At 48.6% G+C, this 21,136-nt stretch overlaps 1 protein-coding gene across 1 annotated transcript in view; it reads right to left on the bottom strand.

Moving 5' to 3' along the window:
- Positions 1–13,365: 13,365 nt before the first annotated feature.
- Positions 13,366–21,136, bottom strand: part of SPMIP7 (sperm microtubule inner protein 7) — a gene marked incomplete at both ends in the record, with an annotated part of 57,433 nt that continues 49,662 nt past the window's right edge. The window contains 2 exons of the mRNA XM_079931910.1: positions 13,366–13,489; positions 18,249–18,356. Of these exons, the coding sequence (XP_079788036.1) occupies positions 13,366–13,489; positions 18,249–18,356 (232 nt within the window). The remainder of the gene's footprint in view (positions 13,490–18,248; positions 18,357–21,136) is intronic.

The raw sequence follows: 21,136 nt of genomic DNA, 5'->3' as shown, positions 1-21,136 counted from the left end.
TGAGCTGTCCTAGGACAACACTGAGGAAGATCGATTTGAAAAGGATAGAATGAGGGAGGGAGGGTGAGACAAAACACTGGAGACTGTTACAGAAATATCAGACATGGGACGGGACGATGAAGGTCTTGTGAATGAAAAATGCTGCTGCCGTATCAGTAAACAAATGATTCTGCAGTCGTCAAGCCATCACATGAGAGCTGCCCCAACAGTGACCCGAGGGGACTTAGGATGGAGACAAACAGGCTGCCCACTGCCAAGCTCTCAGCCACTACAGCGGCTCCAAACTCTGTACCCTGAGGGGATCCAGGATGGAGAAAAGCAGCGTGCTGGCCTCAGGTAGCTAGGTGCACATCAAAGGGATGATGTCAGTGAGCCCAGACTCTGGCATCTTCCCATACATAGAAAAGCACTAAATTCCCTAACTTGAGACGTCTGGTTTTCTTTCATTAACAGTAATCTTTTGATGTTCCTACTACCTGGTTTCTGTTGCAAATCTCCTGAATACCCTGGGTTCCCCTTACCTGTTTGGAGCGGTCCCTCAGAGCCATCTGAGAGGCTGCGTCCCGGGCTTACGTCCTCAGTTTTGTCTGCCAAATAATACATAATTCTCAACTTTTAGGTTGTTTATTTTTTTTCAGTTCACAAACCAGAAAAGCAGAACCAGTGGCATATAAGTATATGCGTGGGTGTATGTGTATATACAGATGAATATGTACACACACGCACACGCACACACACACACACACACACACGTGCACACGCACACACACACACACCATTTTCAATGAACTCAGTACAGAAGGGGGCTGGCTGAGCAGCCTGCACCAGGCTGTCCTCCATCTGAGGCTGGAGCCCCAAGCCTGCCAGCAGGCCATTAGAAAGAATGGTTGTGAGCAGGCTGGAACCCACAGGTGGGGCTGGAGCCTCACGAGGACACAAGGGGGGCTGTGTCTGTTCTTGCTGCCTCTGCTCTTAGTGGTGGGGGGTCCTGGGGAAGCCAGGGCCCTTCTCCAGTAACCACACACACACACACCTGGCCCAGAAGGAAGGGAGGCTGGTGGAATGAGCCTCCACTCTTCCTATTTGATGGACCAGTAGACAGTGCTGCAGAACCCCATTGCCTCCCTTCCCACCCTAACTCTAGGGGGAAGCTCCCCATTGCCTGTCCTTACCGGAAACATACTGGAACAGAAATTCTGGGGAGTGGACCTCAGCCACGAACCACGAACATGGTTCAATTTCCATATTGCCACGAAACTTGAAGAAACTACCTCTTGTTGATTTTTACTATAGAATCAAAGAAGAATAGCTCCAATTGTCTAAAAAGTCTGTTAAGACATGCCTCTCCTTATCAACGATCTATGTGAGTCTTCACTTTTTTTTATAGACTTCAAAAACACCTGTTGCCACAGATTGCAACACAGAAGCAGACACAGAGTCCAGCTGTCTTCCAGCAAGCCAGACACCAAAGAGATCTGCAAAAATGAAAACGATGAGGCTCATTTAATTTTTTGTTGTTTTGCAAAATATAGTTATTTTTCATAAAAAGTAGTTTGTGTTAACACGTAATGGCTTTGTTATTATGGTTTTAAAATGAATGAATAAAAATTTTAAAATTGATCAGTTTTCATTTCTAATACAGTAAATATGAATGACATAATCCAGATGAGCAAATGCCCTTGGTGACTTTCATCATTTTTAAGAGTGTCGAGGAGCCCTGAGATCAAATGTTTGAGACCCGCCAGCCCACACGATGGAGGAAGTCAGCTCAGATCTCTCCAGTGTGCCATGTACTTTCCTCCTCTGCTCTGGCTCCCCTGTTGCCTAGAAGGGTCTCCCCTCCCCTCCCTTTAATGAGGTCCTAGGGTCATGGACCCCAGGAAGAATAATCTGTTTTCCATTCCTCTCTAAGAGCTCCCTAGCTACACCTACTGCACCTGGGGCCTTGCCTCACCTCGCGCTGTTTATCCCTGCAGCTGGACCACATTCCATAACCCCCAGAACCTAGCGTGCTGGAGGGAGACCCCTACTCTGAGGTTCCTTAACTGAGGAACCAGAGCAGCTGGCACAGCACACTCAGATCCGTGCTAAAGGCTGAGATGTACATGGAGCTTGATACAAAACAAGATTGTGGATGTGTCTACATCCAGGCAGATGGATCTCATGCCCAGAGAAGCAGGCTGAGGACAGTCATTTCTTCTGGAATGGAACATTCACGTAGAGTCCGATGTTGCTTTTTTGAAGGAATTTGGCAGTTCCATCTGGCAGGTAAAACCTGAATTACAGGTATTTTCAAAGAAATAGTTTCTTCTCCTTCAATAGCAATTAGAATGAGTGGTACTTGATTAAATATAATTTGTGATAAGCTGCAATCAGAATATCAGTTGTCTGAGGGGGTTGGAAGGAGCAGATCTACAGAGGCCAAGAGTTTTGAGGAAGCCAGACACCAGCTAAATTCCTCATTCTGCCATGAAGCCAGGTATAGCCTTGGGTATGAGTCTGAATTCAATTTCTCATCTGTAACATGCAAGAAATAGTACCCACCCTGTAGCGTATTTGGGGTGATTAAATGAAATATTACTTTGACCCAGCTCATGGGGGCTAGCAGTGCTTTTGCTCTTTTGCTTCCCTTCTCTTCTGTCTGCTCCTCCCCTCTTACTTAAATTGAGATGAGGGGCTTCCCTGGTGGCACAGTGGTTGAGAGTCCGCCTGCTGATGCAGGAGACGCGGGTTCATGTCCCGGTCCGGGAAGATCCCACATGCCGCGGAGCGGCTGCGCCCGTGAGCCATGGCCGCTGAGCCTGAGCATCCGGAGCCTGTGCTCTGCGACGGGAGATGCCACAACAGTGAGAGGCCCGTGTACTGCAAAAAAAAACAAAAAAAAAACAAAAAAAAAGAAAAAGAAAAGTAAATTGAGATGAGGTCTCCAATCCACATTCAGCATTCCTTTTATAGTGTCCTTTACATCTTCACTTGCCAAATTCAGAGAAAGCATAATAAAATTATTTAAGAATCCTGATGATTGGGTCCAAATTAGTGAGATTGTACTGGATAAAATAAACCTTTAAAAATTGACTTTCGAGATCCCTTTCTATTTTCATTCAAGTTTTAACTCCAGTTCCACATCTTAAAGGTCAGTGCCAATTTCCCTGACCTGAAAGTTTCTTTCTTTTCTCTGAGGCTCTAACATGTGTATAGTCTGCACCATGTAATTTAGCCCTTAGTGATATATGGTCTTATTGTTAATGAAGATTCTTAAGCTAAAGTAGAAGAATTTAACATGTTCTGTGTCCCAGATGCTCTCCCGGTAAAAGTGTGCACAGATTTGCACACACACACACACACACACACACACACACACACATGCGAGTTAGTATGTGATTTCTGAAGCTAGGTTCCCCTGGCTGGGAAGGGAGAAATGCAGATACTTCTTCTCAGCACTAAGCAGAGATTAGATGCTTCTCCGTGCACTGGCCAATGGGAATGCAGACAGAGCTGCAGATTCAAACTGTGAGCAATGGGGTGGAGACTGGGAGAGCAGAGGGAAGCGGAAGACAAGAATAGGAGGGATGTTGACCTTAGCACAAGATGAAGGGAAGTGGTCTGAGGGAGGAAACACAGCAAACAAAAGGAGGGAGTGAGTGGGGATACAGCTAGAGAAGAAAAAGTACAGGGAATTCCTGACATTCAGTTTTATGAGTTGAGGGTTCAAACTCATTTTCTGCTGAGGGGACTTCTCAGAGTCCGGGATGAAGAATTACCCATCCATCCATCCGTGTGCCTGACCATACATCCGTGTGTCCATGCATCCATCTGTCCATCCATTCAGCATCCACCCACCCATCCATCTATCCATCCATCCACCCATCCATCCATCCATCCATCCATGTATCCATCCACCCAACTATCCATCATTCATCTATCCATCCATCCATCCTGTACCCATCCATGCTTCCATCCATGCTTCCATCCATCCATCCATCCATCTATCCATCCACTATTACACAGATATTTTAAAGTATCTAATAAGCACCTGGCTAGGTATAGGACCTGGTTGATACCTAGATAAATAAAACACAGGTCCAGACTTCAAGGAATAGAAAAGGAAAATACGTAAACAGATCCTATCAAGACAATGAGATAATTGCTCTAATATATTACAATACATACAAAACCTAAGTAAGGCAATATTAGCAGACAGAAATAAGAGAGCTTATTTGAGAGCTGTAGCAAAAGCGAGAGAAAGTAGAATCCAAGCTGGATGTCAGGTGACTCGCAGCTTCCGGCTTCAGCACGTGGTGAGTCGTGGACTCACCAGCTCGCTGGGATTGCAGAGACCGAGCAGGGTCGGAGAATACAGGACACGGTTAGTGGTGGGAGAAGGGCTGGTTGTTACATGAACAGTGCATCCACTCCAAGAAGGGAAGCCAAGGTCTGTTTCAGAGGAGCGTTATTTTTAATAATAATAATAATAGTTAATATTATTGAATGTCGCTAATGCACCAGTTACTTACATATGTTCTCTCCGTTAACACCCTCAACCAGCCAGCATTTTCCTAATAAGAACTGTGAGTACTGAGGACATAAATTTCTTACGACGAATCAAGGCAGGTGCTGTGCCGTCTTACCGCTCCCCCCCACCCACGCTGCCTGCCCTGGGGAAATGCAGACTTTGACCTGGGCCAGTGAGTCAGCTGTGAGGGAGGGGCTCATGGAGCCCACTGCCCCTTCCCAAGGGGATAGGTCTTCACGGGATACCCATGTCAATTTAGAAAGTTAGAAAAATCAGCATTCAGATTTAGGAGAAAACTTTGACCTAGAGGAAGCAAATGCCCTGCTCTCACATTCAGGGGCCCCAGGAGGAGCTGAGTTGGAAATCTGGGGTCTCCACCCCTGCTCTGGACCCCAGGGAAGCTCTGTCCTCCTGTTTCTCCTGGACCCCCTCCAGTTCAGACCCACTGCTTTCTTCTCAGGCAGGAAGTGAAAAGTCGCTCACAAGAGGTGCTTCTGATGCAAAGTGTTACCTCTTGGTGGGGCCTGTGGGGAAGGAAGGGGTGCGGTCACTGTGATTGAAGGGGGTTGAGGCTTTCTGAAGAAAAGCACCTTCTCTCAGGTGCCCACTCCAGGCACCCAGAAGGGCAAACAATGAAAAATTCAAAGGAACGGTGAACAAACTGCAGCCAACACAAACACTGTACCCCGCCTTCACTAACCTCATCTTTTAAGCAGAATAGGGTACAGGTTCTGCAAAGGTCCCCGGGCTTTGCAGAAATATCGGGTGCTGTCACCTGCCCGGCATGGTGGCCTCCACCCCTGAGCCCCAGGGGTTCCTCTTGAGGGGCAGCCTGGCACCCGGCTGTGCCACTCGCGGGCCAGGCAGAGCCTCCCTCATCGGCCTCTGAAGACCCCTGCCTCCAACTACAGAGGCCAGAGGGCACCTCCAATGTTCTGTGCCCCAAACAGGCAGTGGCCAGACCTCCTTGGGCGACCAGGAGCCCCATCTGAGTCTGCTGAAAGGAATCACACGTAGGGGGGTGTTTTCCACCAGAAGGCCCCTCAGGAACATCCCAACAACCACCATCCCGCCGTGCACCCTGCAGGGCCTCCCTCTGCACACAGACACACTGACACAAAGACACACACGTCCCTCTGGGGACCTGGTTTGCTCTGTCCCCACAGTGCCTTGGGTCAGGTCTCGATCATTCAGGACATGTGGACCTACTTCCCTGTCCTCCTGCTGTTTTCAAAAGGTCTCTTTGAAAGCCCCTTGTGAATTTCCCTGCTGACTCTAGAGAGACCCTTTTATTTTTCAGCTGGTAAGTTCATCATTAAATAATTCTTAGAGAGACACAGGCCACTGATTTTCTGCAATTTGCATCACCCCACTCTAACATGTGTTGAAAGCTGAGCCTTTTGGTCCCCTGGTTTTAGAAGTACATTAAGATTTCTGTGACCTTTACGAGATGGCAGTTGAGACATATGCTTTTAAATAGCAAAAGCAAGAACACCGATAACCTAAAGTGCATGTTACTGACCTTAGTTTGATAAACAAATTAGGAGAGAGAACTCTTTTCCCAAAGGGAAAAAAACTCAAGGGGACTTGAAAAGTTCAAATAGAATAATTATAGACAGATGTTATCAGACAGATAGATCAAGAGATAGATGATAGATAGATAGATGATAGATAGATATAGATAGATGATAGATTGATTGATTGATTTAGATAGATGATAGATAGATGATAGATAGATGATAGATAGATTCCAATACTTTGCAGGCATGATTCAGCTCCATCCATCTTTTGATGTGCTGCAGTGCTTTATACACCAGTTCCATGTTACATCTTAGGGAATTTACTTGAGTTTTTAAAGGATTACACATTTGGTCAGTACCTGGATGACAGAATATGTGGGAGAGAAGACGTGGGTCAGAGTGCACTGGCAGCTGTGCCCCCAGGGCGCAGCCACAAGCCCCTCCTTCTGCATCAGTGTTGGTCACGGCCGTCAGCACCTCCTAGGGCTGAACCTGCCCTTGAGACCTGGATTTAGTTTGCGTGAACCTCCTTACTGGTGGGTCCAGGCGGTTGAGCCACTGTGTCCATGCCACCAGCAGAGCTCAGCTGAGGGGGACGTGAATCCCTGTAAGTGGAACCCAAGTCACAGGAGTGGAGGGGACCCAACGGCCACAATGTCTCTAGAATCCAGGGTCCTCCACTGCAGTGTCCAAAATAACGGTGACCTTGGGGTCTTGGTCTAGTTTCCGTGTTGGACTAGGGTCTGCAGTGGGCTTGCAGACATCTCAGTAAGGATCCCCCCCACCCCAGGACACCCTGCTCAAAACACTGTGACTTTCAGTGACCCTCTCAGGGAAGACTTGCTGTTGCATTTGTCCTCCTAGGAAACTAGTTGAGGATAGAGAGGGTGTCCCTAAACCGTGAAATGCTGCTGAGATGGGTTTGAAATATCAGATCTACCGATATGAGACCACGGGGTTGCTGTTCAGGTCTCCCCATCCAGCTATCTGAGTGGGTTTCTTCTAGACTCTGCTTCCATAGTGCACATCAACCCTGCCACCCGCCGCCCCCCTAGACCTGCCCTAACACTCACAATCCTGCCTGGGAGCCCAGGGCTGTGCTTGGCACTGGGTGGGCCCAACTTGCCCTATCCTCTGCACAGATCCCCAGGGGTCTCCCCACCAACACCCAACAGCCCCCTGGGACCCACACCTGCCTGCCCTCCTTCCCACCAACACCCCCCAACCCAAACCAGGGCACGTTGCCGAGTCTGCTCTGTCTGCTACCTCCTGGCCCTGCCCACGGAAGACACATAAAAGCAGTCAGCCAGCACTGGAAAAATTGATTTATGCAACACATTAGTACTTTATTTCCAAAGTGGGAATGCAAGGATGTAAAGCCGTTTGCATTCCAGTTTACAAGCTTGCAGCAGTGAGGTTTGCCTGGAAACCCACGCTGGGTGGGTGCCCTGTGAGGGCGGCGCTCTTCCTGTGCACCTGGCATCAGCGTGAATGCTGCGCGGGAGTGGCCTTTCATGTCAATTTGCACCGGGGTGTGAGGAACCTACATTGTAGGGGGGTGAGATGGGAACTGCCTTGATGACAGTAATTGTGAGTGTATTCAAAACCAACCACAATAAGAAAATACCAGCACAACAAATAAAACCACAGTGCAGTGTGTGAACCATTTGGATAGAACACAGAAGGACTGATTGTGACTCAAAGTCATAAAAAAACACAAAAAATCAGGGCGTCCGGATATCGCCTTTTCACGAAAGTTTATAAAAAAGATATTGTGCGCCTACTGGAGGCCCAGTACTCTTACGGATTCGCAGTTGTTACCACCCTTCCCCAAAGCCAATATAATTTATTCCCATTTTCCAGAACAGCATTAATTTGGGTAAACCAAGGTCTTTTATGGCAAAGATATATAATTAGTTCCAATGGATGATCCATTAAGTGTATTTGTGTGTATGCGTATATACAAGTACACCTATCTTACGATAGGAAATATTTTTACTTCGAAAAATGCAGCGTAGTTTTTTGAAGAAAGATTGCTCAATTTACAACACTAAGGATTTATTTACTTATTTATTTATTTATCTGTGGTACGCGGGCCTCTCGCTGTTGTGGCCTCTCCTGTTGCAGAGCACAGGCTCCAGATGCACAGGCCCAGAGGCCATGGCTCATGGGCCCAGCCGCTTCGCGGCATGTGAGATCTTCCCGGACCGGGGCATGAACCCGTGTCCCCTGCATCGGCAGGCGGACTCTCAACCACTACGCCACCAGGGAAGCCCTAAGGATTTACTTTTATTTTATTTTTTTAACATCTTTATTGGAGTATAATTGCTTTATACTGTGTGTGTTAGTTTCTGCTTTATAACGAAGTGAATCAGCTGTACATATACGTATATCCCCATATAATCCGTGGACGTGTGTGAGCTGAGAGATGAGCACATCGCTATCGTCTGTAGCCTCCTTGGCACAATCAACGTGTTTTTACATTTTCTACGGCTCCTGTTTGTTCGCCAGTGTGAACGCTGGATGAGGACCCACAACTCCTGAACCCCAGGCGTCTCACACATTGTTTCTTCTTGGGATATTTGCTGAACGACGAATGTGCACCGGACAAGGGTAGCCACCTTCCACGCTATCTCAGGGAACGAGGCTCTCAGTACTGTTGTGGCCACTGTCACACCCATGTTTCTGATTGTAATCATAGCACTATTTCTATATTCCTATGAATATGGAAATATATTATGTTCTTTCCCTCCCCGAAGTGTGGCTCAGAGCCATGAAGCAGCTCACCAGGACCGTGCGGGATTTAGATCCCATTCAGGCTGATCCTGAAACCCACGCTTGCAGCCAGAATGCCTCCTTGCCTCCCAGGCTCTAAATGAGAATAGTGATAGAAAACTCTGTCTTCAAAGCAGGTGTTGAAAAATATCAATCCTGAAAATGTATTTTGCAGAGAAACCTACCTGCTCCTCAGTTAATTGTAGTTATTTTGCATTTTCTTCTTTGCCTTTTATATTTTTAGCAGTTTATAAATCACAAAGCAGAACTCTTTGATTGCCGGAGATTAAAACAATCCAGTCTACCCTAGACTAAGGGGAGCAAATGGGCCTACCATAGAATGTTCTCATTTATTAGAAAATAGTCCTCGGTCATCAGGTTATTCCTGCTGCTGGGTGATTTGACCCTCTCCCGCCACCAACCTGATTCAGGCAGGACCAGCAGGGCTGGAGGTTGCCCCCAACAAAAGGCAATTGGGACAGTTTTTACCACTCAGTCCCGGCTTGGGTTTTTCCTTCCTTAGCCAGTGCTTCATTATTTTGCATGAAACACTAATGGGGAAACATTAAAAATTTAATGTAATCTGTATCTTATCAGTTTCCTCAAGGGTGAAGGCATCTCCTAAGAGTACAAGGCTCTTAACAGTAGAAACAGAAAAATCTGAAACCATGTGAAAGGAGGGGAAAACAGGTACACTGCCCCGCAGAATCAGTGGTCCCTGACTTGGGCGTGTGCCAGAGGCCTCCAGAGGCCTGTGGAGCACCCCTGTTGAACCGGGCGCCTGGTTCAGGTCTGCTTGGGTTTCTAAGCTAATTTCTTTACTTAATACGCTTTGAGCTTCCTGGCAGGCATGGGAAAATGGAAGCACTTCCCATTTTAGCGTTTTCCATTTACAGGAAGTGTAATTTCACTCCTGTGTAGATTACAAATCATCAAATTTTAGAAAAGGTTGAGGTGGATGGCTTACATAATCCTCACACTCAGACACCAGTTCTTCAAGAGGGACAAACGTTTTCCTGGTACTCAATTCATAAAAGAAATGTGGGGGGTAGTTTCCTTTATAAGGGGTTTTGAAGTTTTAAGGATATTGTCTTTATATGACTTTTCAAATTTTCCAACTTTAAAGAAATACATGTCTCCTCTAGTAGCAGTATAAAATACAGAATTAAAACTATTAACTTTTTTTACATTTTCCCACATTATTCTATATGTTCATATATAAAATTAAGATAATTAAATATACTGTTGTAAATTCTGCTTTTTGCACTCACCAATAATTGCATGTATATCTTTCCATGATAATAAGTACATAGAGAGCCCCATCATCTTTTAATGCATGTATTGTATTTTGGTATATTCATGGACAGCAGTTTATTAAATTTTCTCTTGTTGAGCATTGAGTTGTTTCTAATTTCTCAGTCATGAAATGCTGTACCTTCAACTCCTTTGTAAAACATATTTGCTCACTGGTGAAATTATTTGCTTGACAAAATCCTAAAAGTGAAATTGCTAAGTCTGAACTTATGCCACTTGGAAAAGCTCTTGAAACATTTTGCCAAATGCCCTCTGGAAAGGTGTTAGCAATGTCAAGACCGACTAGTGGAAGGTAAAGGTACGGATCTCTTCCCACGAGCACCGACCATGAAAAGAGAAATACTACTGTTATTTCTCTAATACTCCAACATTTATTTATTGGCCACTTATATTTCTTGCTTTGAATGTATTTGTTAATATCCCTTGTCTTATTTCTATTGGTATAATATATATATTTTTATCATTGGCTGCTTTTAGAATGAGGATATGAATCTTCTGTCTGACGTATTTTCCCAACAGGTTTGTCTTAAAATTTTTTGGCAGTATTTTTTAATATTAAAAGTTTATTTTTTTCTTCATGATTTCTGGCTTCAGCGGCCTCTTTGGAAGATATTTTCCATTATCCACATGTTATAAACCAGTTCTGTATTTCGAGGTCACCTGTCGAAGGTTGTAAATTATCCATTTAAAGCTGTATTCCAGGAGCAGTTTTCTTTTGTTCTATGGTGAGACCTGGATCTTCCTTTCTGTTTTGTTTCCAAATAGTTGTCACTATATGATCTATTGAAAAAAATCTGTCCTGGGCTCAGGGGTTTAAAATGATTTCTTTATCTGTCCATTTCTAGATTCTCTCTTCTGCTCTCCCATGACTGTCATATTTTTCATAGTGTTACACTTGTGTAACGTTTTTACAATATTACGTTGCAATATATTTATCTGCTAGAATAAGCTCATTCGTGTGCATTTTCTCTTCCAAGTGAACTCTTTAATAATTTCCGACACTCTCTTCCACCTATGTTTTACAAAAGCTGCAGAGGTTCTCTGTGTCTGCGTCATCCCTGGTGATAAATGAAAGCTGAGGCGGTAACTCTGTAGGGAAGACTGGGCTTGGGGACAGCAGCGGCGGGCAAGCGTCAGAGTAATCCAAGACCAGAATTCAGAACCTGGAGAGCAGATGCAAATCCCTGAAGCTATCTTCCTTGATTTTTATGGTTTTCAGTTGAACTGCTGACCATGGAAGTCCAAGTCATACAACTTGCACTTGGAGGTAAGGGCCACGGACATGGGTGTTGCTATGTTGGCCTTGGACTCTGGATCTGTGGTGAGCGGGGTTTGCATTTGAGCGTCACAGGTGAAAAGTCTGAGCCAGTTGTTGTGAAAGTGAAGAGCTGCCATCTCTTTTCTGGATGTGGTCCAGGGATGCTGCGGACCAAGCCAGCCACCTTCTAGAAGCAGCTTTGGAGGTGCTCAGTGCTCTGATGGGTGCCCAGGGACCTGCACCGTGGAGGATGGAAACAGTTATCACAGGCTGCAGGGTGTTAGGATCGGGTGCTGCTGGTGCCCCGCCATAGAAAGGCCCAGAATGATAAACAGGCGCCTCGGACTTGGAGCAACAACTCCTCCTGACGAAGTGACCTGCCGGGGATGTTTACCGCAACTGTGATCTCAGGTCTCTGAATTCATCTACCCCCTGGACAGGGCTCATCCTTCCCATCTGTGTTTGGGTGAGAATCTTGCAGAGATGAAGATTTTTGTTTTAGTCCGATTTTTTGATAGAATTGCTCTTTCTGAAAATAATTACACTGCACGTCCGGGTTCAGGTGAAGCCATTCCTTTTCTGTGAAGGCAAGTCAGCTCCGCAGGATGGATGGAGGGTGGACGCCTGCCTTCCTGTGCATCCTGGCAGAAGAGCAGTGGGCAGGGAGGGTCTGCAGTCAGCGTCTAGGTCTGTAGAGGTGTCAGCTCAGGCAACAGATGATTCCCAAGCCAAAACAGGTGATTTTGCCCTTCCGATGGGAAAGCAGGGCCAAACTACCCCAGGTGATTTACACATCTGTTTGGAGTTCTGTGGGATCCCTAGCTCATTCTGAATCTCTTGGGAGAAGGAGAAGTCATTCTGTCTCTGTTTGTTTGTTTTTTAATAACTCAGGGAAGGTTATTCGGTGTGCTGAGAAATGGAGTGGCCAAGGTTCTAAATCCGGAAAGCCTGGGTTCTAGTTCTAATTCTGCTAATTATGAGCGTGTGACCTTCGATCAGTATTTCCCTTCTCCTAGTCTCAGTCTGCTTATTCATAAAATAGCAAGAGATTTGAAAAATGCCTGCTGTGGGGTTGTGGATCAAAAGTGCTAAGATTGGGCTTCCCTGGTGGCGCAGTGGTTGAGAGTCCGCCTGCCAATTCAGGGGACACGGGTTCGTGCCCCGGTCCAGGAAGATCCCACATGCCGCGGAGCGGCTGGACCTGTGAGCCACGGCCGCTGAGCCTGCGCGTCTGGAGCCTGTGCTCCGCAATGGGAGAGGCCACAGCAGTGAGAGGCCCACGTACCGCAAAAAAAGAAAAAAAAATGTGCTAAGGTTTATGCAAGCTAATGGGATCTACAGACGTGTGGATACAAATATAACCACGTGTGGGAGGATGGAGGGATTCCACACAGCCCACATCCATGCCTGAGAGGTTCTGGAGCTGGAGCTCCACTTGGTCACGGCCCAGCCAGGCCACACGCTGACCCTAATGTGGTTATGTGTGGGCATTCCTGCCTCAGACCCTCATGGAGCCTGGGGTGCTCTTGTCTCTCAGGAAGAGAAACACTAGAGCCAGGCGAAGGCCGGCTTCTGTCTTCTGTATCACAGGCGCTGTCCCCATGCGATACACTCTGTGTGAAAAGAATGCCCCTTTTTCTCTTCATATTCAGTTTTCTCATCGACAGCATACGGGCCTTGGACTGGATAATCTGTGATCATAGAATCTGGGATCTAGGCTCCACAGTTAGAATTCCCCACATGAACCCCAGACCTCTAGGTAGCCTGGCGTTCCCACTCTAAAGAGGAATATTCTAAAATAACACCTCTGCGGCTGGGGGCTTCCAGAAGACCTTGGCTGCCATCCTGGAACGGTGGCACCACCAAACCTTGTCCAACTTGTACAGACACACTGGGAACGTGCTTTATCTGATTTCTTTTATTTCCCCATTGTACTGTGCATGGCGCCTCCCCAAGGCTCAGGTGTCACTCAGGGCAGGTCCCTTTCAGTAGCCTACAGTTTCCTTTTCCTTCTTATTGAAGGGGTTGTAGGGTTTCACAGTTGTGACCATTCTAGATAGTGGCCCCTGGTGACGGAAGAGGTCAACTGCCGTTTCTCTCCGTAAGATGCTGTAAGAGAATGGAGGGGAAAAAAGACACATAAAATAAAATAAAAGCATATAACCTCATCTATCCTCCAACTAATGATACACACGTCGGGGTGTGGGGGGGCAGGGAGAGAGAGAGGAGGAGCACAGAACAGAAAGAAAATGGTTAGTCCTTGTGTGTATTGTTTCCTTTATTTCATTTATTTGCATTCAGTTCATTGATTGCATTCTATGCATTCTATTGCCATCAGTTTCATTGATTGAAAATCTACTTTGTGCCTAGAATTACAGTAGGTGCTAAGAATACAGAAAACACAGACAAAGGAGGTGAGGCTGCAGAGAGGCAGCTGAATAACCCAGGGCTACCACACAAAGCCTCCGTGGGGGTGGGCTCAGGGTGTGAGGGCACCCAGAGGCAAGGTCACCTTTCTGGGTTGGGGAAGGACATCCACCCACTGTCTATGTCAGGGAGGAATCAGGAGGGTCACAGTAAAGGCCAGCTGGTGCAAAGGTCAGAGTTCAGGGAGACAGGAAGATGGGAGGGCATGGAGCATGCGGGCGGGGCTGGGAGGGGGAGAGGGAGACAAGGGCAGAGGCTGGAGGGGCCCCGTGCGGGGCTGAGCGCTGGCTTCACCCTGCAGGTGGGGTAACCTGGTGGCTCCCTCATGATACTCTCAACCCACACCTTAGTCTGCTCGTCTCTCCAATGGAAATGATGCCCTACCAAGTTTCTGCTGAGAATTACAAGAAAGGAAATAACCGTGAACATGTAGAATACTATGCATGTAAATGACGCTTTCCAAACACCTGTTGTGTCCAGAGGTGTCCACCTCAGCATGGACCTGGGTCACGCCATCTCTCTTGAGCAACTGCACACAGCCTGTAGCGATTCTCCCATGAATCTGCTGCTCCTTGAATCACACACACACCGCGATGCTCATATGGGGCAGAAGTTATAGAGGACACGGCAGATGAATCTCAAGCACGCTGTTTTTATGCTGCGATTATCATGAAGTAACAATAGTTTTTTCTGATGTTGTGAAAAAATGCTGTTGAAATGAGAACTCCTGCTTCTGTGAAGGTTGAATTCTGGTGTGAGGGATGCACAGGAAACACTGAGCTGTGATGGAAACAGGAGTGGATGCCCTACCTTCAGACCTGGAGACTCACAGCATCCCTCTGACCCATCTCCTGCACCCCCGTCTCCCCGCCTTGAACCCCTGTCCCATAATCCCTTCCCTGCTCCTTTGCATCTCCTCTCAACAGTACCCATCCTAGGGCACTGCTGGTGTCCTGCACACCACCCTCAGCATGTGTTATGGGGACCTCACGGCCCTCCCTCCCTTGGCATTGACATTCAAGGCCTAAGCCACTCAACCCCACTCAACCACCACTCAACCACCACTGCGGCCCATCGGCCACAAACTCCACCACAAGTGCGCCATTCTTGCCCTGGGCAGGAAGAGGGGCCCTCAGTCCTTCCCCCGGTTGTCCTGTGGGAGCTCTTCATGTGACTGCGAGAGGAGAGCCATGAGCTGGAGGAGGGAGAGGGCTGGGGGGGGGGGGGCATGGAGCTGCGAGGGAGGGCAGGCTGGCTGCTCGAGGGGAAGGTCTGATGTAGGGAGGCCCTGGGCCTGGCCAGCCAGCAGCGAGGGAACAGGGCTGAAGGGGAGCTGGAACTCACAGGGAAGGAAGAACCTTTGAGGCAAGTGGGAGGTTGTCTTTCCGGGAGGAAAGGAAACAGGAGTAGTGGTGGGAGTAGCGATTCTGAAGTGGGAGGAGGACATGGGGGTGGTGGTCCACCGGAGCAGGTAGCCGGGGGGCCTGGGGAGCGGCAGAGCGGCCCTCTGAGGGGGAAGGGGGAGGGCTGCTGCCACCACGGGGCGGAGCCAGCTTTCCACGGAAGGAGAGCCGCGAGGGGAAGCCGCCAGGGCAGGCCCTGGGCAGGCGGCTTCTCAGGAACAGCGGGAGAAACAAAGAGCGCCTGGAGGCTGTCAGCTCACTAAGGGCTCGTGATACTCAACAGACAGAGACTCAGACTCTCATGGCCGCTGGAAGCTTTTAGCGAAGAGAAAACAACAAAAACACATTAAGTGTAGTGTCACAAAAGAGCAGAGGCACTACTTCACCACGGAGAACCTCAGAGACCTGACTTTTTCTGATCACAGGGGCCAGGACAGGTGCAGACCACTGGCCGCCCTGCTGCAGGCCGCCGGCCTGTGTCAGCAGAGTTCTGTTAAAAATTTACGCGCCTCCCTGTGCCTTCTCACCGCAGAGCCCCACTGCCACGTCAGGAGCCCTTGTCTGGGGGGACGCAGGGGTGATCTGGGCTCCCAGCCCAACACGAGTCTGTCATTTCGTGTCACATAGTGGGTGACACTGTCTGTGTTTCCAGAGCCGGTGTGCACCCTGAGAATGAGAACCCCAGAGAAGACAGCTCCACGGGTCCTTGGGCCCCACTCTGGGACAGCAGGTGACAGCTGTGTGTGCAGGATGTGCGGGGTGAGTGCGGGGCTGCCAGGGGTCAGCAACCAGCCTGAATCTGCCGCTTGGCCATTACCCCAAATGGCCTAAAGACTCAGCCTCTTTTCTCAGGTAGCAACAGTGACCACAGTAGGAACAGAAGTAGTAATGGTGGAGGCTAGTTTCCCACGTAGGAATAAAGATTCCTCTGAAATATATTAGGGACTTTGGACTGCTAGCTCACGTGGCGGCAGAAAAACGCCAGACCACAAGGCTGTCGGGGACGAGGTCTGAGAGATTTGGGGTGAGAAGATGGGCTGTGGACAGAAACGGCGACGGGTGAGAACCGGCTGCATTTGCCAGAAAAAGTATCCTCGAGTTTGCTCGCTCCTCGATCGTGAATTGCCCAGACTCAGGGCGTTACCCTGGCTTTTCTGGGCAATAAGTCTAAACGACAGATATAAGAATGCATTTAATTTTCACGCTGTTTCTTTAGGTCCTTCAGAGGAAGTAAAACACTGTGTCTAAATTTCTACCAGCCCTTCCTTTGGAATTTGTGTGACGTTTGACAATGTGTCTTGAGAGAAAATGGACTGAATGCAAAACACCAGCCTAGAAAGCCAATGACCCTCTTTAAAATGTTTCCCACCGGGTGGCCCAGAGAGGCCGGCCAGTTGGCAAACTGTCCGAGCTAAGCTCAGTTGACGATGCGCCCCGTCACCTTGTGGTCACTGCCCTTACCACGCGGCTCTCTACACACAGTTCACACCGCGGCCGGCGGTGACCTGAGAGCTGCCTCCCTAAGACCCCACGGCTGCGCGATGAGGGCTGCCTGGGGCAGGCAGAGGCCTGCCCTCGAGTATCTGTGAGACGAAGCCCACTGCCCCGAGAATCACGGCGTGGACCACCTCCTCCTTTCGTGAAGTCTTCGCTGCACCCACACAGATGCCCTGCTGGCCTGGAACCTCAGTTTCCTTACCTGTCAAATGGGAAGACAAGAGACCTTCCTCACAGGGTCACAGGGCTGATGAGACCAGTCAGTCCTTACAGGGCAGTGTCCCAGAAGCCCTCAGCTGTTAAGTGACTGTCACTATGAAGACACTGGGCATCCTCCAGGGTAACTGTTTATCCCTCGCTCACCGCTAGACTGGGAGCTCCTTGCAAACTGGGTCTAACTCTTGTGAATTCCTGGCACTGTAAACATTTGTTGACACAACATTTGTTGAATGAACCACACGCACACGAGTGTATGACTAGTGAACTGTGGGCCGAGGTCCACGAGGCCCCGCCACGTCCTGCCTCTCGGGATGATCAGGAAGCCCATCAGGGCAGGAGCTCGGACTCTGCCTGCAGGTCAGCACCCACCAGCCCCCCTGACCGCCCAGCTTCCTGGGTCTCTGCCCAGGCTCTCTTTCCGACGTCACCCTGCCTTTTCTTCTGCATAGCATGTGTCTCTGTCCAAAATCGTTTTAATTCATGTCTTCAGATACTTGTATGCCTCTTTGCTTCTGTCTTTCACGCCAGAACGTAGGTTCCTGAGAGCCTGGAGCTTTCCCGCTCAACCCGGTGAGCACAGAGCCTTCAGCAGTGCCTGGCCCAGGGTGGGTGCTCAAAGAATGTTTCAGGAATGAGTGGATTCTCCACCAAAAAGGAGAAAAGGCACCAATGGAGGCGGGGGGCTGCATTGGTCCCCCTCCCAGATGCACACCCACCGACCCACCACGAGAGCGTATTTACTGGCACGGGGCCAGCCTCTGGACCCCGCATTTGCATCTTCAGAGCTGTGTTATCTTATTTGCAAGGCCAGGACGTCCATAAGACGCTTTCAGATTTGAGGTGTAAGGAGCAATAATGCGTTGCTTCTCACTGGCAGCTTCAACACACAGGGTCTGCGCTAAACTCCCATCAGATGTCTCCTGTTTTCAATTTGCAAAACAGCGTTTAAAAATATGTATGGCTTTCAACCGAATGTTGTCTTTCGTGAAAGGTAAGGTGGCTATTCACAAGAAGTGAATACGTGTCCCGTGCAGTGTGTTCCATGCACGTTCTGAGGATCATGCAGAAGGGTGATGTGTATGCAGAGCTGAGCCCAAGAGGCAAAGATGCCATCCACCTAAGATGCATTAAACACCTTAATATGCTCCTTTGAGCAGCAACAGTGGGGAATGGACTCTTCTGTCTTTTTGGACTCGACACCCTATTTTTTAAACAACGTAAATGTACTCTCAGTACTGAATGGCTCTTTAATGGGCTAATCATCATTAGGACACCTCCCCACCGCGTATCTGAGCGCACTGAGTAATAGGACTCGTACTTACTGGTGCACTCCTGGATCGGGCGAGGGGGTCGTTGATGGACGACGAGAATTTGCTGGATGGGTGGCTGTGAAATGAACCTTACCAGCGTATCCTGGAATATTTGCAGAGCTAAAGGAAAGAGGGCAAGAAAGGAAAGGAAAATAACCATCTGTGAAATAGTCACGGTCACCAGCACCCAACTATGAAAACACAAAGGAGGACGCAGTCTAAAGGTTTTGTCCCACGTCAGGGCTGGAAATCTGGCTGCCAGACAGGAAAGCGTGCAGGCAGGGGCCAGAGATGTGCAGATGACAGCCCTGCTCTAGGACTAAAGAAACTTACTTCAGGTCCATGTTTTTCTACTGTTTCAATTTGCATGTGTTTTACATACATGATTCACAGCTGAGCTCTGTTTTCTAATGAAGGAGGACAGGCTTTCCTTACCAAAGAGTGGACCTGGGTCCCACACGAAGCTCTGTGACACCAACTCCAATATCAGTCACAACTGTGATTTTGTTTTTTTGTTTTTTGTTTTTGATACGCGGGCCTCTCACTGCTGTGGCCTCTCCCGTTGCGGAGCACAGGCTCCAGACGCGCAGGCCCAGCGGCCATGGCTCACGGGCCCAGCCGCTCCACGGCATGTGGGATCTTCCTGGACCGGGGCACGAACCCGTGTCCCCTGCATCGGCAGGCGGACTCTCAACCACTGCGCCACCAGGGAAGCCCACAACTGTGATTTTTAAATAATATTTATGTCTTGTCACCGTTAAAGTACTGATTTCATATAATTTCCTGAAATTGCACAAATTTAACTCAATTCCACTTACTCCTCTGCTTCCCTGGTCCTTTTCCCCTCCAGAGAGAGAGAGAGTAAAAGAACAACACAAGAAGGTCTGGCAGGGTTTTTCAGTGTGGGTATAAAATCCCTCTCTAGAACGGCAAGCAAACTTCCAAAAGAAATACTTTAGTGGGTAATTCAGAGAAGTGTGAATAATAAGTATTGTTTTTGCCATTTTTACAGCGTATAAAACCCTTTCCATGGATTATTTCCTGAGGAAGAGGTGGGCCCAGTCCCAGAGCCGCTTAAGATATGCAGCCTCACCCTCAGGTGCGAGGAAACGTGAGGTTGAGACTATTTTCAAAGAGCAAGCACACGCTCTCTGCAAATCACAAGGTTCCCTCCAATAACACCCATCGCTGTGAAGTTCAGCTCTCAGGGTCCTCTTGCTGCCATGGCCAGGAGAGCGCCAGGGCTCAGCTTGCCGCGGCCACTCCAGGGCCCCTCCTCGGGAGCGTGACATTCCTCTGGCGAGGGTCCTTATCCTCGACGGAGGCCCAGACGCAAGGCGAAGAGCAGCGAGGACCGAGCCCCCATGGAAGGCAGAGGGACGGCTCCTCCGAGGGTCTCCTGGTTTCGTCTCATGCTTTCCACACAACCAATAAGACAAGGAAACCTCCAATCAGCACTGACCGCAGGAGGAATTTCCAAAATATGGAGCTTCAGGGAGGGTGCGGCGTACAGCCAGGGACGGGCAGACAGTGGAGGGCGGGGCAATGAACGGGGTGGGCTCAGGGCCGAGGGCTCAGATCTGGGCCTCAGCTACGAGAGGGGCGACAGTACCAAGCTCAAGGGCATGGGCAGGAGGGAGGCCAGATTCTACTTGTGTCTGTGGGCAGGCACGTCCTCTGGTGTCCTTCTGGGCACTGATGACGTGCCCCTGGCATCAGCACGTTACGGGAAATGACGTATCAGGTAGGAATTGCACTAGTAAAGTCCTGTGTCTCTTCCAAGTGCATCAGTCTACGACTTGCTGGCTTGCAGGCAATAAAGCAGGGGACCCCGATGCAGACAGAGTGAAGGGCAAGCACATCAAGGGCAACAGCAGGGTAAGCAGTGCAAGCTGATGGATCTTGTGGGGCCAGGAATATCAGGGAGCCAGGCCTGCCCTGCCCTTGTCTCGGCCAGCTGCAGCCCGAGGGTGCACGTGGCCTCCCAGTGCCCTGGGGGTCAAAGGGATTCAGTGAAGGTGAAAGCAACTGGCAAGTCTTTAGCACTTAGTAGATGCTCAATTAATCGAGCATGTAAGATTTTAAAGAAATAAGAACTGTACGAAATAGGGGCCTGGCAGGCGAGGAATGCAGTTCGTCCAGGACAGGCAGCCTGAGAGAGGTGAAGACAGACAGTGGTTTCCAAATGCTGCTGCGCCCTGACGACTCACGGGGATTTTTAAAAGGTACTGATGCCTTACTCCTACCCCCAGACATTCTGATTTAATTGGCAAGCCGTGTAACCTGGGAATTGGGGTTTTTAATCTCTCCAGAAAACTCCCATGGGTAACCAGGTTTGGAAGTCTCTGTTTCAGGCTTGTTGCAGGGACCTGGGTGAGTAAACCACTGCTGTCCAATTCTAGGCAGGGCCCTTCAGGTTTTCCCGGAATTTTCTTAAAGAATTGCAGCTGTATGTCACAGAGGTAACAAAAAAATGGGGCAAAATCATTCATGTGTTGTGTCTCTCCCCAAACATTCATTAAAGCTTCCATGCATGTTACAAAGGAAATCCCCTTCCTCTGCGCGAGAGGTTTTTTCCACTGCCCCTAAAACACCTGCAGAATGAAAATGCTTCTGAAGTCATAACCTTCCATCAGAGCAGTTAAGAAGTCAAAGGTGGAAGCAAGTGATGTGTCAATCACAAGAAGGGCTTGATATAAAACATCACCCCACTATATGTGCCTTGTGGCATTCAGGTTATTGATGTTAAACGGTATTATACATTACGTTATAATAATGATATTATATTACATCATATCTAAAAATAACACCCATGCACGAGTGGACTGAATTAAAGATAAGCTACTTAGGCCTGAGAAATGAATTCAGTTGCATAATAAACTGTCACATATTTGAAAACG

Source organism: Stenella coeruleoalba (assembly GCF_951394435.1).
Source record: "Stenella coeruleoalba genome assembly, chromosome: 9".
NCBI lineage: Eukaryota > Metazoa > Chordata > Mammalia > Artiodactyla > Delphinidae > Stenella > Stenella coeruleoalba.
The sequence above is the reverse complement of the archived record's forward strand: the minus strand, read 5'-3'. Positions and strand labels throughout refer to the sequence as shown.